This window comes from Ranitomeya variabilis, chromosome 3, assembly GCF_051348905.1.
Source record: "Ranitomeya variabilis isolate aRanVar5 chromosome 3, aRanVar5.hap1, whole genome shotgun sequence".
NCBI classification, from domain to species: domain Eukaryota; kingdom Metazoa; phylum Chordata; class Amphibia; order Anura; family Dendrobatidae; genus Ranitomeya; species Ranitomeya variabilis.
In genome coordinates, this window is record NC_135234.1 from 729,172,238 (window position 1) to 729,190,143 (window position 17,906).

The 17,906-nt window shown below is 45.3% G+C and overlaps 1 protein-coding gene and 1 long non-coding RNA gene across 2 annotated transcripts in view; one reads left to right on the plus strand and one right to left on the minus strand.

Annotated features, from left to right (window-relative positions):
• The window catches only part of CWF19L2 (CWF19 like cell cycle control factor 2), a 125,723-nt gene extending 121,452 nt beyond the window's left edge, over positions 1–4,271 (minus strand). The window contains exons 1-2 of the mRNA XM_077298403.1: positions 3,956–4,271; positions 2,448–2,558 (exon numbers count right to left, since the gene is read on the minus strand). Coding sequence (XP_077154518.1) covers positions 2,448–2,558; positions 3,956–4,048 — 204 coding nt within the window. The 5' untranslated portion in view covers positions 4,049–4,271. The remainder of the gene's footprint in view (positions 1–2,447; positions 2,559–3,955) is intronic.
• Positions 4,272–4,350: 79 nt separating this feature from the next.
• On the plus strand, positions 4,351–14,860 carry LOC143818564 (uncharacterized). Its single transcript, XR_013224612.1, has 3 exons — positions 4,351–4,454; positions 7,311–7,527; positions 14,550–14,860. It is a non-coding gene; the product is annotated as an uncharacterized LOC143818564 (long non-coding RNA).
• Positions 14,861–17,906: the final 3,046 nt, after the last annotated feature.

A 17,906-nucleotide genomic window follows, 5' to 3' on the forward strand; every position in this document is an offset into this window, starting at 1 on the left:
GATGTCGTTCAAAAGTACAACTCGTCCCGCAAAAAATAAGCCCTCACATGGCCAAATTGGCGGAAAAATAAAAAAGTTATGGCTCTGGGAAGGAGGGGAGCGAAAAACGAAAACAGCTCCGGGGGTGAAGGGGTTAAAAACAGCACTCCTAGACATATTGAAAACTGCAGTCAGGTAGTTTATTAACTCTTCAGGTGCTTTACAGGAATTAATGCAAAGTGGCATGCAGAAATAAAAATGTGTATTTTTACCACCTAAATGTCTCTAACTTCTTAACAGATTACTACAGCCATCAGACTCTAACGCCGCTATTTCATCATGAATTGCCATGGCAAACATCAGGACCACAAAATCAAGATCTGAGGGCACCAATTTGGTTAAATAGGAAGCCCCCACACTCTGTTAAACATTTATATGATGTAGTCACCATTGACAGCAGCATCTAAGGGGTTAAACAGATTTGGAAGGTGCAAACACTGATCATGGCTGATGCAGCAAGTTGTCAGCTATAGTGGACAGCCGACAGCTGCTGGATTGTCACCTGTATGGGGAGGCTATTCTCTTATATCTCAGGTCAGTTAAAAGACGTATTGGCTGTCATTAAGGGGTTAAACCAAGTACTAATTCCCTAATTAGTAAAAAAAAACAAAAAAAAAAACAACAACTATATCCTGCCACATGCCAACAAGTTGCCACATACACACTTCTCAGCAAATGATGGGAAGTACGTATGCAATGGTTAATTTATTTCCTATAAAGTGAGCATAAATGACACCCCAACACATTCTACACTCCCCCAATTTCTTAACACCCTGGCACCACTCATCGATCACACGGGGTGATGAGTCCCCAAAATGTTACTGTCAGACAATAAAAAGGTTGCAAACGCTCTCAAAGGCTATGGAATCTTTTAGAGCATACAAGGGTCAAACTTATAAAAGATTTTAAGCTTTAACATAAAAAGGTAAAAAAAAAAAAACACAACGATGACGCACATATGCAAAACAACACCTTCTCTATGTGCCACCTCATTTTTGTAGTCCTCATCATAGGCTCATATTTCCAGGATGACCTGGATTGGCCCCTTTAAAACATGCTGCTTGTGAATGGACAATGGGCTAGGCTGTGGCATATCAAATATTGATTCTTTCCTATCTACAAACCATCTGCCAGGTCTTTGAGGCTGCCATGCCGGACAGCTCTAGCATTCTCCCAGGAGACTTCCCCAATGGCTGAGTTGCAATAAGACTAGGCAGATGCCATCTCCTTTGGGCAGAGACAAGATGTGGATGCAGCTTTGACCAGTTGTTCCACTGACATCACACTCTACCTCACAATTAATATACTTCCTTCATAAGACGTAACATGTGAGCATTTTTTGGAGTTCTCGTGCCATTTTTGCCCAACTTTGACTCTGATGGGGCAGTGCAGGAATGGAAACCACCACTCGTGAAATTCATGATGAGCCGCCGCCTCGCCACAAATCTTACTCCAATTCTCCGGCCGCAGTAAGGGCTTGTTCACACGATCCTTTTTTTGCTGCGGATCCGCAGCGGATTTTCAGCTGCGGATCTGCAGACGTTTTCCATGCAGGGTACAGTACAATGTAACCCTATGGAAAACAAAATCCACTGTTCCGACGTTCCTTTTTTCCGCTGGAAAATCCGCGCTGATTTTCTGCGGAAAAAAAGAAGTACCATGTCAATTCTTGCTGCGGATTCCGCAACCGTTTTCCACCTGCACCAATAGGAAACTGCAGTTGGAAAACAGCAGTGGAATCCGCAGTAGAAACAGGACAAAAAAAACGCAGTGGAAAACCACCGCGGATTTGCACTGCGGGTTTTCCAAAACAGGACCTGAAAAATCCGCAGGAAAAAAAGGATCGTGTGAACATAGCCTAAGAGTTGTGTGGAGGTGCACGTTCGCGCCTCTTAATGAATCAGGAGCGTATGACTCCAGCACACCTTCACATCATATTCTGGGCATTCGCAGAGTTTAACTAATGGATCCCGTACCAGATAACCATCCGTGTGTTTCGCATACACTTTACTGTTAAAAAATAAAAAAAACAAAAAAATAAAAAATACAGATCCATTTACTATATGTTTTGGGCTGGACAAAAAAAAAAAAAAAAAAAAAAGTGTGCACACTACATTTTTTGCTCCAGCAAAAAAAAATAAATAAAATAAATATATATATATATATATATATATATATATATATATATATATATATATATATATATATATATATATATATATATATATATATATATATATATCTCTCGGACGGAAAGGAGGCAACAGAGGACATTCTATGTCATTCCCATTCAAATAGCTGGATCCTGGACTGTTGGAAGCTTTTATTTCCATTTTTATTATCTTAACACGGAACAAAAAATCTAGAACCTTGCCGTGCGAACAGAGGCTGATAGGAGTCTGTGGTACCTGCTCGATCTGCTCCAGGCGCTCGGTCACATCACTCAGCATCCAGGTGTCCTCCCCCCGCAGCCGCCTCTGCTCCTTCCGTCTCTCTTCCTTTTCGTAGTCTTCTTTCACCTGCATTAAGCATAAAAAGGTAAATACTTTTTCCCCCAGACATCACCCCAAAAAATACAGTTATGGTGAAAAATTGTTATTTTACGAATTGGGATTAACCTATCGCATACCAGCGAACATATAAGAGAGATAGAAGTCTGACACCTGGCTACCGCACATAACGAGATCAAGCTAGGATAAAGTGTGCGCCTTCCAACCATCCAAGGCGCAAATCCTGTGCTGGGAGCTGCAGGTCGAAATTAGCATTAGGTGGTGTGGGCGAAAATACATACCGTACTTCCCGTATCTGCAGACTATAAGACGCACCGGAACATAAGACGCACCCCAAATTTTAGGGTGCAAAAATAGGGTGAGTTTTTTTTGGTTTTTTTTTAAATAAAATGGTGAGGAGTCTTATTGCCCGTTTCAACAGTATCTTACTGGGGGGGGGGGGTTGGTGTCAGTGGAACGGGGTCACAGGAGGCCGGCGATGCTGCGGGCCCCAGGCTCGGAGAAGGGGGCGTCCAGGAGCTGTGAGGCCGCGGCCCCTGGGTTCTCACGAGATGTCGGCGCCTTTGAGCGGAGTTCCCTTTCCCATTGATTTCCCTGCGGTGAGCTTTGGGAAAATGGCGGCTGGAGGCGGCGCATGCGCAGATTGAGATGTCTGGAGATGAGATCCCAGGGCCCGCAGCGTCGCTCCACTCCTGCTGCTGTCATTGTCTTCCTGAAGAAGCGACCCTGCCTCCTGTTACCCCTGCGGCCGCTCCTCCAATAGGCTACCTTTGGATTATAAGACGCATCTCCATTTTCCTCCCATATTTGGAGGTGTGAAATTGCGTCTTATAACTAAAAATACAGTAATTTTTTTCCCCCAAAACTGTAGGATCGATATCGTAGTGTGGACCCCGACAGGAAGCAGGATGAGGGCAGAGCTGACGGAGATGGTTAATAAGCAGCGATCGGCCTAGCTCTGGTCGCTGCCGTTACAGGCAGACACCAGCGGTCTCCGGTCCTGAGCCTGCTCCGTACACCAGCAGCCACTATAGGACAGACATGTACAGCAGACGTCAGGAAGGCGCTTACAGGGTCACTCTACCAGAAAACACGCGTCACCGCCATTCCCACCCTGACACGGCCCATGCTTTACCTCCTGCTGCAGCAATGGGTCATGTGACCACTGCAGCAGCCAATCACACGCTCCCGTGTCCAGATATCATTATAGTAGGAGGCAGAAGCGCCCAGGAGCTGCCAGTCATGTGACATGGCGGCGCAGGAGAAGAGGCAGCAGGCACAGCCTCCGTTACATGCACACATCATATAAAGCTCATTATTGGTAGACTGAGCCCCTGCCAGGCAGGCTCAGGAGGGACAGGGCACATAATGACATCCTGGCATCACACTGATCACTGCGCCATTACCTGCACCAGCAGCTCCTCCCGGGCTCGTCTCTTGCTCTCCTTTTTCTCCTCGATACTCCTCACACTTTCAAAACTACCCCCGTAGGCCGCCATTGTGCTGCAGCCGTAAAGCGGCAAGCCGTATGACACGCAAAGTCGTGCTTTCCAGCCAGCAATTGCGGCGCGACCATATCTGTACACCCGGAAGTAGGAAGCTTTTCAGAGGACATCTTGCTACTCCCTATAAGGCTAGACTCACAGGACTGCGCATGCCTGAAACAAGGCGCTCCTCCTCAGTGAGTGTTATGTGCGGCCGCCGGTCCATCACTGTGCACACTTCACTCACGCTGCAGAGCCGGCTCCCATCGTTCACAGCAGGGAGCCGGCTCTTTGTGTCGGCTCGTTCACGAACGACACATCACTGTGCACACAGCGCGTTACGTCAGGACCAGGCGTCCTACAATCACACTGACTGGTATCGCTATACGCGGTGTGCACAGGGCTGACCGCCGTCCACACGGTGTGGGACATTCTGGGAAAATAAATAATTGATACATGGTGATCTTTTTGAGGTTGGAGAAACTTATACAGATCAGTGATGAGGGTGGAGGCGTCCTCAGGTCACTGCTCCTCTCCAGCATAGTCTTATATTCTTCACGTGTCTGTATAAAGTGTCCGGCAGAGATTGCGGGATAATCTGTACAGAAAAGAAACAAGCTGCGATAACGATGACCGTAAGGTGGCGAATACTGGCAGAGGCGTCCGGTGCCCGCCACGGCACCGTATGCCACCATGTATTGTGCCCTTATATTGTGAACATATATACTGTGCCCCTATGTATTGTGTCCGCTGTGCCTCCATGTATTGTGCCCTCTGTGCTCCCATATATTATGTCCTGTATGCCCCTATGTATTGTGCCCGCTGTGCCTCTGTATTGTGCCCGCTGAGCCCCCATGTATTATGCCCTGTATGCCCCTATGTATTGTGATTGTTGTACCCTTTGTGAAGCAGTGACCAGTGTCACATGCGAGGGTCACTATGTGTCCCCCAGGATGCACACAGAGGAGTATTGAGGCCCTGGGAGTGTATTGCAGTCATAGGCATAGCTGTGATTGCAATGTAGAATAAAATGAAGTGTTAGTCCTGGACAAGCTATTTGCCCAAGGCAGATTTAAGAAAACCTGCTCTGGGCTTTTAATTTTGAACCGGACTACAGGATGGTAGTGGGGAGGTCCATTTCCTTCCCAGCTGGGTTTTCCATGTGACTTACCACCACAGGTTCCTTGTAAAACAAAAAAAACCTGAAGCAGAGGGTTGGGTGTGTCAGTTTGGTTTTGCAAGAGTGCAGAGCGGAAGGCTCTGCAGAGCTCCACATGTGTGAGGTAAGGCTACGTTCACATTAGCGTTGTGCGACGCAGCGTCGGGCGCCGCTGCGGCGACGCATGCGTCATGCGCCCCTATATTTAACATGGGGGCGCATGGACATGCGTTGCACTTGCGTTTTGTGACGCATGCGTCACTGCGGCGCACGCTTCACAGCGCAGAGGACGCAGCAAGTTGCATTTTTTGTGCGTCCAAAATCAAGCAAAAAAAGGACGCATGCGTCACAAAACAATGCGTTTTGCATGCGTTGTGCGTTGCGTCGCCAATGCGTCGCTGACGCAACACACAACAACGCAAATGTGAACGTAGCCTAACACAGGCAAGCGCAGATGGAAGGCCTGGCACCCACAGCGTACATGGCAGTGCAGTCGCCCACGGTATAGGTCTCGGAGGTGGACTGGTGTGTTTTCTGGCTGCGATCCGGAGGATATCATGTGCTGTGTATTTCTGTGAGTTGGACATTAAAACATGGTTTGCTTTGAACTTAGCTGGGTCACTGCCTCATCACTGCACAGTGTGCATACCGCTGCACTACACCTTATATTGTGCGCTATGCTCCCCCATGCATTGTGCCTGCTATTCTATGTATTGGGCCCTTATGTATTATTTCCTGCGTATCCCCCTGTATTGTGTCCACTGTGCCCTCCTGAAATGTGTTTGTTGTGCCCCCTTGTATTGTGCCTACTGTGCCCCATAGTATGTGTCCACTGTGGCTTAGTTATTGTGTCCGCTCCTTATGTATTATGCCTGCTTTGACTCCATGCATTGTGCTCCCATAATTTGTGCTCTCATGTATGGTGCCTGCTGTGACCCCAGGTATCCTTTTCTTATTTCTACTTTGGCTCATATAAGGGTACCTGCGCTGGGCATCCTTCATCCCTCTCTCCCCGCCTGACATCCATTGACCTACTAGGGCATAAGGAAATGACTATTTAAAAGGTCTGGTCCGGCAGCTAAAATGTATTCTCTAACAATCTATCCTTGAACCCTAACCACTTTTGTAATTTCCTTTATTACACAACACCCTACACCTTTCTCTATTTACCTAATTTTTAAAGGTGTTTGTTACCAGGAGGCTGGTGCTGCACTCTCTCCCTGCAGCGTCCATCTCCCCACCTGGAACAGGACGTTACAGGTGGCAGCGCTGCAGTTATTCACCAGTTTCTTGCATCGCCTTCCACCTGTGACAACATCCTGAATCCTGGGTGAAGGACACTGTGAGCGGTGAGTGCAGTGCCGACACTCTGCTTCTATCTCTGTTGACACCATATCTTCTGTGAAAGAAGCCATCATCAGGGGGCAAAGATAGAAGAAGTCAGTGACACCAGCACAGGTTTGATCAGCTCCCTTAAATTAATCGTTATCAGGGGCTGCACTAGTGTCACTCACTGCTTTTATCTTTGCCCCCAACAGCATCTTTCAGTTAGAAGCTGCTGCGGCGACGAAGATAAAAGCAGGGAAGCGGCGTTGCACTTAATTCTCTCAGACCATCCATCACCCAGGATACAGAACATCTTCAGAGGTGGCAGCGATGATAGAAATTAGTGAGTAACTGCAGCGCTGCCCTCTGTAACGTTCTGTTCCAGGAGGGGCTATGGATGCTGCAGGAAGTGAGTGCAGCACCAGCCTCCTGTGGGAGACTCCCCTCAAACGAAACTTCACAGGAAGTACAGTAAAAGAAACATATTTAGAGATTAGCTGGTTAGGGAGAAGTGTAGGGTGTCCTGTAATAATGCAAATTACTAAAGTGGTTAAGTTGTAAGGATAGATGGTTAGAAAAGGACATTTCAGGTAGCGGACCACCCATTTAACTCGAGTACATTGGAAATAACAAATGTTTGGTTACGTCCCATCTTAGTACGAAGCAGATTTGCCTTGTACCACATGGAGAACATTCAAGATGGTTAGACAGGATCTCCGACTGCTCTCGCACAAGTAAGCGCTTGGTACAAAATAAACTTGAAAAAAATTACAATCTTTTTTAATGTTTCAGGATAAATTTCCCAAAGTACAAAGACATAAGCCAGGTCTTCTACACACATTCCATACATGTGCCGCATCCAGGAGTCCGGCGGGGACAGTGAAGGAGAATAATAGATCTGTGTGTCGTTACTTGGGTCAAGTGCAACGGAGGAGAAAATTATTCAGTGAAATCGAGGAGACAGCGTCTCGGAATGAATGGAAGTAATTGTAGGGAAGAAGAGGCCCTGGTAAGATGTGTTCATCCATCTGCCTGATGTTAGAGGCACTGTGATATAAATGGGGGCATAGGACAATCTTTTATCACCGCGGTAGTGTAAGCGCTCCTAGAGAATGCCATGGTTATTGCACTCACCTCTCTGGAGTTGGAGTAAAGTGACGCTCCTCTGATAAGTCAAGGTCACACAATGCTGTGAAAATAACGAAAGAGAATGAGGAATCAATACAGGCTTTATTTTCGTGAAAGGAACCTGGAAAGCTTCTCAGAAATGTCTTGCCCTTTGGAATTAAACCTAAAACCTGATCATTACCCAGCTGAGACATAAAAGACAAGATGTCTAGCCAGAGACACAATGTAAAGCCCTAATTGCAAAATCTGTGATAGACCCCACTTGCGAATAAGAAGCTTGACACTAAAAAGAAGATGCTGCCCTACAAGTTAGTGCGTCTCTACTCTAGAAGACATATTAGGACAAGATTTCGGCAAGAGGTCAATGAGATGCTGACTGATCTGTAAACTTCCGATTTGCTTAGAATCCAATCAAGTTCTAAGACGCCTTCTGGAGTAAAACACTGATTTACGGCCATGATATACATTGGTGGGATCAGCTGACCTTCTATTGTGCATGGGGTTTCCTGATGGATCTTTTTTTCTGCAGGCAGATAAGTCACTGGCAGATTAGTCTAGCAGCAACTTACTCCTCTTTCCCCACAGAGAACCTACGAACGCTTGGCTCAGTTGAACATTCATGTGTAATTCTGAATTGAATGCAGTTATTTTTGGATAATTTTTGTTGGAATCTGTAAAATATCGTCTTACTGTTTGGTGGCTTAAAGTAGTCATCAAGACTCAAAATTAGGCGGCATGCCAAAACGCATATCTTGAGTTCACACATTGCGTATTTGGTGCGGATTCTTTCTCTACAGTTGAATCCACCTTTTACATGCAAGTTTGATCAATGCAAGTGATGAGGTCAAGGCAGTTCAAGCTCTGTCACAGTGACCTCATCACTTGCATTCTCTCACGGTCCTGAGGTCACCGGAGTTCATGCCGGCAGCTAGCACAAACTCAGTGACGTAACCACTAGTTAATGAGCCTGCGTCCGCTGCGTATCATTCATTCCCCAGTAGTTTACAGCCGGGCCGGTCGCATTAGCACCGCTCCCGGTTGTAAACTGTATATCCCCTAGATATGGATTACGGCGTGGGATTGACTGAACGCCGGACAGGTATGGGTATATTGTTGATTTATTTTTTTATTTTTTTTTTCCAGGAGATCGAGGGCATTGCTTGGATTACCAGTATAATAAACGTGGCAAAACTGTGTGGTGTCTGATTTCATTAAAATACTTTATTCTTACTGTGTGGTGTTTATTTAACCCTTTACCAACTATAGGATTAGTAATGGAGAGTTAATAAGCCGGGCTTAATGTCACCTTACAATAGGAAGGTGACATTAACCCCTATTACCCCACTTGCCACTGCTACAGGGCAAGTGGGAAGAACTGGGCAAAGCTCCAGAATTGGTGCATCTAATATATGTGCCTTTTCTAGGCAGCTGCGAGCTGCTGTTTTTAGGCTGGGGGGCCTATATCCATGGCCCCTTAGCAGCCTGAGAATAGCAGCCAGCACCTGTGAGTTTTGCCAGGTTGGTTTAAAAACATCAGGGGACCCCACACCAGGTTTTTCATTCATTCATTCTCCCCTGCTCGACGGCAGAGCAGGGGAGAATGGATGAAAGCCGCGTTCAGCACCAGCCGCCGGGGAACTGCGTGTTCACACAGTCCGTGAAAACACGCTGACGTGCATAGACCCATTCATTTGAATGAGTCTATTTGTGTCAGTGTCTCTGGTACATTAGAAAACTGCCACCACATGTATCTACTGCATGTGGAAGGAGTTCAGCTTCTCAGTCCCCTCCACATTTGGTGACCCCAGCAATGATGGCCCTATATGGCATTTTGTGTTCCATCAGTTAAAAAGCAGTGTCACTTCACTTGGATTAGAAAACAAAACCTAATCATATGCAAAATGAATAATTTTCCATTTGCAGATAGCTGTTTCAGTCTTACAGAGTAAGGCCGGGGACACACTTAACGTATAAAAAAACGGTCCGTTTTTCACGGCCGAGAATCGCACAAATGTTTCAAAAACAGTGATCCGTGTGCAGTGCGAGGATGCGATTTCCTCGCATCAAATGATCCGTGTGACATCCGTGTGACATCCGTATGGCATCCGTATGCCGAGATTTTCTCGCAAGCTTGCAAAACCGACATCTAATGGATTTATGTGCTCAAATGTTCGGGAAAACATATATACAGTATATATATCTCCATCTCCTCTGCTCACACGGGCTGAGGCCCCCTCTCTTTCCCCCGGCCACAACGGCCCTCTGGATGTTGTTGCATAAATAAAGGAATCACTTTTGGAAACTGGTGAGTGCCCTCATTGCTTTTTCTAATTGGATATATATATATATATATGTCATTGAGACACATATATATATATTCTGTATTTAGATTTCATTCAGCGCGATATCTGTGAAAAGTCGGTAATTCAATTGCCGGCTTCTCATTTCTCCTGCACAAACCCGACAGGATATGAGACATGGTTTACATACAGTAAACCATCTCATATCCCCTTTTTTTTTGCATATTCCACACTACTAATGTTAGTAGTGTGTATGTGCAAAATTTCAGCGCTGTAGCTGCTAAAATAAAGGGTTAAATGGCGGAAAAAATTGGCGTGGGCTCCCGCGCAATTTTCTCCGCCAGTATGGTAAAGCCAGTGACTGAGGGCAGATATTAATAGCCAGGAGAGGGTCCATGGTTATTGCCCCCCCCCCCCCCGTGGCTAAAAACATCTGCCCCCAGCCACCCCAGAAGAGGCACATCTGGAAGATGCGCCTATTCTGGCACTTGGCCACTCTCTTCCCACTCCCGTGTAGCGGTGGGATATGGGGTAATGAAGGGTTAATGCCACCTTGCTATTGTAAGGTGACATTAAGCCAGATTAATAATGGAGAGGCGTCAATTATGTCACCTATCCATTATTAATCCAATTGTATGAAAGGGTTAAAAAACACACACACACATGATTAAAAATTATTTTAATGAAATAAACACAGCGGTTGTTTTAATATTTTATTGCTCTCTCAATCCATCAGCAACACCCACGCTTGGAAAAATAATAAACGCACAAGATACATACCCTCAGCTGAACCGTCACATCCCACGAGGTAATCCATGATCTGAAGGGGTTAAAATATTTTACAAGCAGGAGCCCTGCAAATGCAGCTGTGCTCCGTGCCTGTAATCCCCGGCGAATGAATGAAATGTAGGTCATTGACCTACATTTCCTTCAGTCGCGGTGAGGCGCCCCCTGGTGGATGTCCTCATATGACCTGGAGCGTGGGAAAAAGTTCCCAGGCTGCAGTTCATGAGAACATCCAGCAGGGGCGCATCACCGCGACTCAATGTAAGTACAGATCCAGCTTTCCTTTCAGCACCCGGGGATTACAGGCACGAGCGAGTGGTTTATCGCAGCTCGTGCCTGTAATATTAGTTAACCCCTTCAGATGGATTACCTCGTTGGACGTGATAGGAGATCAGAAGGTATGTATCTTGTGCGTTTATTATTTTTCCAAGCGAGGGTGTTCCGGATGGATTGAGAGAGCAATAAATTATTAAAACAACCGCTGTGTTTATTTCATTAAAATACTTTTAAATCATGTGTGTGTGTGTGTGTGTGTGTTTTTTAACCCTTTCATACAATTGGATTAATAATGGATTGGTGTCATAATTGACGCCTCTCCATTATTAATCTGGCTTAATGTCACCTTACAATAGCAAGGTGGCATTAACCCTTCATTACCCCATATCCCACCGCTACAGGGAGTGGGAAGAGAGTGGCCAAGTGCCAGAATAGGCGCATCTTCCAGATGTGCCTTTTCTGGGGTGGCTGGGGGCAGATGTTTTTAGCCACGGGGGGCCAATAACCATGGACCCTCTCCTGGCTATTAATATCTGCCCTCAGTCACTGGCTTTACCATTCTGGCGGAGAAAATTGCGCGGGAGCCCACGCCAATTTTTTCCGCCATTTAACCCTTTATTTTAGCAGCTACAGCGCTGAAATTTTGCACATACACACTACTAACATTAGTAGTGTGGAATATGCCAAAAAAAAGGGGATATGAGATGGTTTACTATATGTAAACCATGTCTCATATCCTGTCGGGTTTGTGAAGGAGAAATGCAAAGCCGGCAATTGAATTACCGGCTTTTCTATAGAACACCGCTGCGTATTTCTCGCAATGCACACGCATGGTCCGTGTGTAATCCGATTTTTTCTCGCACCCATAGACTTGCATTGGCGAGTCTCGGCCGAGATACGCTGACAATCGCAGCCTGCTGCGAGTTCCCTCGGATCCGAAATACGGTGGAGAAAATATCGGATGATGGGAGCTGGACCATAGATTAACATTGGGCCGAGTGCTATGCGATTTTTTATCGCATAGCACTCGTTTGTATTACGGTCTAGTGTGACCCCGGCCTAAGAGACGTTCACTGGGGGCCTCTGTATAGGAGGTAATATTTCTCTTTAAGAAGACTACCAAGCTTTTCTAGAGAGGTATACAGTGGGTACGGAAAGTATTCAGACCATTTTACACTCTTTGTTTCATTGCAGCCATTTGGTAAATTAAAAAAAAGTTAATTTTTTTCTCATTACTGTACACTCTGCACCCCATCTTGACTGTAAAAAAATCAAATGTAGAAATTTTTGCATATTAAAAACTGAAATATCACATGGTCATAAGTATTCAGACCCTTTGCTCAGACACTCTTATTTAAGTCACATGCTGTCCATTTCCTTGTGATCCTCCTTGAGATGGTTCTACTCCTTCATTGGAGGCCAGCTGTGTTTAATTAAACTAATAGAACTTGATTTGGAAAGGCACACACCTGTCTATATAAGACTCACAGCTCACAGTGCATGTCAGACCAAATGAGAATCATGAGGTCAAAGGAACTGGCCAAGGAGCTCAGAGACAGAATTGTGGCAAGGCACAGATCTGGCGAAGTGTACAAAAGAATTTCTGCAGTACTCAGTGTTTCTAAGAGCACAGTGGCCTCCATAATCCTTAAATGGAAGAGGTTTGGGACCACCAGAAGTGTTCCTAGACGTGGCAGTCCAGACAAACTGAGCAATCGTGGGAGAAGAGCCTTGGTGGGAGAGATAAAGAAGAACCCCAAGATCACTGTGGCTGAGCTCCAGAGATGCAGTAGGGAGATGGGAGAAAGTTCCACAAAGTCAACTATCACTGCAGCCCTCCACCAGTCGGGCCTTTATGGCAGAGTAGCCCGACGGGAGCCTCTCCTCAGTGCAAGACATATGAAAGCCCGCATGGAGTTTGCTAAAAAACACATGAAGGACTCCCAGACTATGGGAAATAAGATTCTCTGGTCTGATGAGACGAAGATAGACCTTTTTGGTGATAATTATAAGCGGTATTAGTGGAGAAAACCAGACATTGCTCATCACATGCCCAGTACAATCCCAACAGTGAAACATGGTGGTGGCAGCATCATGCTATGGGGGTGTTTTTCAGCTGCTGGGACAGGACGACTGGTTGCCATTGAAGGAAACATGAATGTGGCCAAGTACAGAGATATCCTGGATAAAAACCTCTTCCAGAGTGCTCTGGACCTCAGACTTGGCCGAAGGTTCACCTTCCAACAAGACAATGACCCTAAGCACACAGCTAAAATAGCAAAGGAGTGGCTTCAGAACAACTCTGTGACCATTCTTGACTGGCCCAGCCAGAGCCCTGACCTAAACCCAATTGAGCATCTCTGGAAAGACCTGAAAATGGATGTCCACCAACGTTCACCATCCAACCTGATGGAACTGGAGAGGATCTACAAGGAAGAATGGCAGAGGATCCCCAAATCCATGTGTGAAAAACTTGCTGCATCATTCCCAAGAAGACTCATGGCTGTACTAGCTCAAAAGGTGCTTCTACTCAATACTGGGCAAAGAGTCTGAATACTTATGACCATGTGATATTTCAGTTTTTCTTTTTTAATAGATTTGCAAAAATTTCTACATTTCTGTTTTTTTTTTCAGTCAAGATGGGGTGCAGAGTGTACATTAATGAGAGAAAAAAATGAACTTTTTTGAATTTACCGAATGGCTGCAATGAAACAAAGAGTGAAACATTTAAAGGGGTCTGAATACTTTCCGTACCCACTGCATGTCACGCAATGCTTCTTGTGAAATAAAATATGTAAATAACCTCTTCACAGAGAAATAGCGCTCTTCAAATGTAGGTCTTTTCCTCTTTGAGAAGATTTTAAGTCATGTGGGCCTCTGATCCAGCCAACTAGTGTCCTGCTTTGTAGTGATGTGGGGCAAGAAAACCCGAAATAGGCTGTCTGCAAATTATGTCCTGATCTTTTCGAGAATACTCTGTCATTTGGCCCTTTAACCCAGTCAACCAGTATCCTGCTTTGCACTGATGTAGGGAAAGAACACCAAAACATCTGACTGCAAACAGAGGCTTTTGAGAACACCCTGGTTTGGCTTTATATCCTATATCACATAGTAAGGCTTTTTACGGGTCAATCTTAGAAAATAAATTTGCATGAACCTGGTCCAGCCACCAGATCAATATTCAATTAGTCTTGGACTGGAGCTTTGCGAGATGCCTCCTACTTGCTGGCATCTACGACTAACCGATTGATTAGCCAGCCCGGCACGGCAACGTGTGGTACACCGCAACAATGCCTTCACACCGGGCCAACTAATCAAAGGAGATGGAGGCAGGTAGGATGTGACTCGCAGGGCTCCCATCCAGTGGTCAAAGAGTACTGACCTTGTCGCTGGACCAGGGCCTTGCAAAATCAATGTACTCATTTCTGGTCAATATTGACCTACAGGACTGCTACGTGGAGTGGGTGGTAAGATGGAGTCATCATGACTTCTCTTTTCTTGGACCACTTTTAATTCATTTCAAGTACTTTTGCATTCACAGGAACTAAGTTTCAAGAAGTAACACAGGGAGTCTGCCACCGTAGAGTCTCCGTCCAGATTTCCTATCTCCACCACCCCATGTTAATCATTCGTATAGGACCCCTTCCCATCAGGGAAATCCTGGGCAGTTTTCACTAAGCTTCATTAGCAAAGTAGAGCGTACAACGTCAGAGCAACGGAAATGAGTTCCAGCGTCGGTGACACGACACAATGAGGATACCTGAGATTGCCATTCACCCGCACAATGTGCTCATTAGCTTTGTGCTGACAGCAGCCGCGCTACTTGTCAGAATAAATTACTTTTTTTTTTTTTTTTTAGTTTTGCCAACAACGTAGCTTCACTTAATATTCAAACCGTATCCGACCACAATCGGTCTCAGTCCCTGAACCAAGGAATCTCATTACATTTTCAACTAATCCATGAAATCGCGACGCAGCCCCGCGCACAGGTTCTCTCCGTAATCCATAGGCGCAGTTCACCGGCTATTACGGAAATGACAGAATGCACAGGAGAGAAGCTTCCATTGAATTGCTGAATAGTGAAACAAATAGCTCTGTCATTGAACAATTTCCTTTAAGAATCAAATATTTCTCCAGACTTTCAAGATAAGTGATTTTTATCAGATCTTTTGTGTATAAAGCGTTTTCTTTCAGTCTTTCCCGTTCTCATTTTTTTTTTTTATTTCAAGCTGTGCGATTGAGCAATTTGAGGATCATTAGCCAGAAATGCAGATAAAAACACCATTTTCTCCGGATAAAAGGACATTTTAGACTTAATACATCACTTTTTATGGCCACCACTAAATCTGCTCGGTGCAATCAATAAAGTCGTCACCTTTGAGAGATTCTTGCTTCCACATGAGATAACACGTTCTGCTGGGTTTTTTGTCTAGTTTTTTTTCTCCCTCTGGATGTCATTGAGAAAATGAAGCTGAATAATAGTTTTCTGAAAAGGATAAAACATTCGATGTTTGATTTTTCAAAATCCAATTAAAAAGTAAGCGAAATGTTCCTGAAATGGTAAAATGACTGTCAATGATTTGAAATGAAGGTATACGTCAACACAAGGAGGATGTATCATGGAGGTAAAAACATTTAATGGGTTTGTCCAGCCTTAAGGTACAAGTCTGTAGTCACTCCATGTGACTGCAGACTTGTGTGTCCTCACATCACGTGCGCTGTGCGGATTCTCTTGCGCCGGGAGAATGTGGTCATGTGACCGCAAGTATGCGATTTGCCCCGATAGGGCATCAGACAGATTTTGCCACTTAATGAAAGTCCTTGAACGGCTCGGGCCGGTATTGGTGCAATGAGCACAACATAGCAGGACAACCGGAAAGTACTTGGAGAAGCAGAGCTGGATCAGCAGGTCGACACACGAAATGGCATTGAAGAGTGAATCTGGATATGATGAATGACGTGGAGCAGCATGGAACTATGGAGCTGGATGTACTGAACGGCACCTTAATGCAGCAGATCTGAGAGTGCGGACAGTACCTTAGAACAGCAGAACCAGACAACTCTGCTATTTCAAGTTGTTTAACTGCCTGAGTGAGAGGAGAATACCGTCGAACAACAGAGTTGTATATGTAGTCAGACACCTTGATGTAGCAGGCCATATGTGCAGATGATTCCCTTGGAATAACAGAGCCAATAGGCATTTGGGTACCTTGAAATAATCACCTTGGTAAAGCAAAGCTAGGTGTGGAGAGAAGAATTAGACTAGAGGCACACTTTGTGAAGAATGTAGCAGGGAACAGCAATAGCAGAGCTGGGTTCATCTTGACACAGCAGAAATGGCAGCATGTGTTAGTCTCATGGACTTATTACTAGTGATGAGCGAATATACTCGTTACTCGAGATTTCTCAAGCATGCTCGGGGGTCCTCCGAGTATTTTTTAGTTTTCTTCACCGCAGCTGGATGATTTACAGCTACTAGCCTGCTTGATTACATGTGGGGATTCCCTAGCAACCAGGCAAACCCCACATGTACTCAGCTTGGCTAATAGCTGTAAATTATTCAGCAGAGGCGATGAAAACAAAATCTCCGAGCACTAAAAAATACTCGGAGGACACCCGAGCGTGCTCTGGAAATCTCGAGTAACGAGTTTATTCGCTCATCACTACTTATTACCTGAATACTCACGTGGCGTACAACTAGAAGAATTGAGCCTCTTACTATGAAGACAGAAAATGAAAGTATTTGGTCCAGCACCTTGTTAAATTTAGCATCTGATAAATGCAAAATAGTTAAAAGGGGAATAATAGTCCTTATATCCACCCAAAAAGTTTCTCCTTCCCATCCTCATGAATGGTTTTGACCTTGAGTGAAACATTACTCAAGGGGGTTGACAAGGTTTGGGATGAAAGTCTGCCATCACTCTGTGCGACTGCAGACTTCTGAATCCCCACAGCGTGTGCAGTGGTGGGTGCTGTCAGGATTCTCTTGGACCAGCATGAGAGGAGGTGGTCAGTTCACTTGTATTGAGTGAGGATGCGTATGTCTAGTTGGAATGTGGATGGAAGTATGCAATCTTATCTTTGTGATCACGTGACCACCTACTTTTTCTGCCAACACCAGAGAATCCTGACAGCATGCAGGGTACACACTGAGAATTCAGAAGTCTGAAGTCATACATAGAATGACTGCAGACTTTCACACCAAAACTGGACAACCTCTTTAATTCACTTGTCCTGGCTCACACACCGGGTCTTGGTTTTTCCTCTTTGGGTTGGATCTCTTTGTGCACCTTTACAATCATCCCCCAAGGCCTTTAAAGGCTGACTCAGGCAGCCTTGTGCTGTTACTGTATTGAGTTAACAACTTAGCATTCAGATTCCAAATTTACTACACAAGTTTTTTTTTGTCATCCACTTCTCTCATCTGTCTAACCCAAGTTGTTGAGAAGCACAAGTCAGGGTTGGGTCATAAAAAAAAATCTCAATCTCTCATGATCCCCTGCAGCACCATCAAATCCATTATCATCACATGGAGGAACATAGTACCGCAACAAACCAGCCAAGAGACACCTTCCAACAAGACAATGACTTAGGCTATGTGCACACATAGCGGTTTTTACCGCGGATCTGCAGCGTTTCTGTAGCTGCGGGTCCGCAGCAGTTTCCATTGCGTTTACAGTTACATGTAAACCCTATGGAAACCGCAATCCGCTGTGCACATGCTGCGGGAAAAACCACGCAGAAACGCAGCGGTTTACATTCCGCAGCATGTCACTTCTTTTGTGCAGAATCGCTGCGATTCTGCACACATACGAAAGCACTGATCCGCTTACTTCCCACATGGGTCTGTGCCCACGATACGGGAAGTAAGCGGATAATGCGCAGATGGTACCCGGGG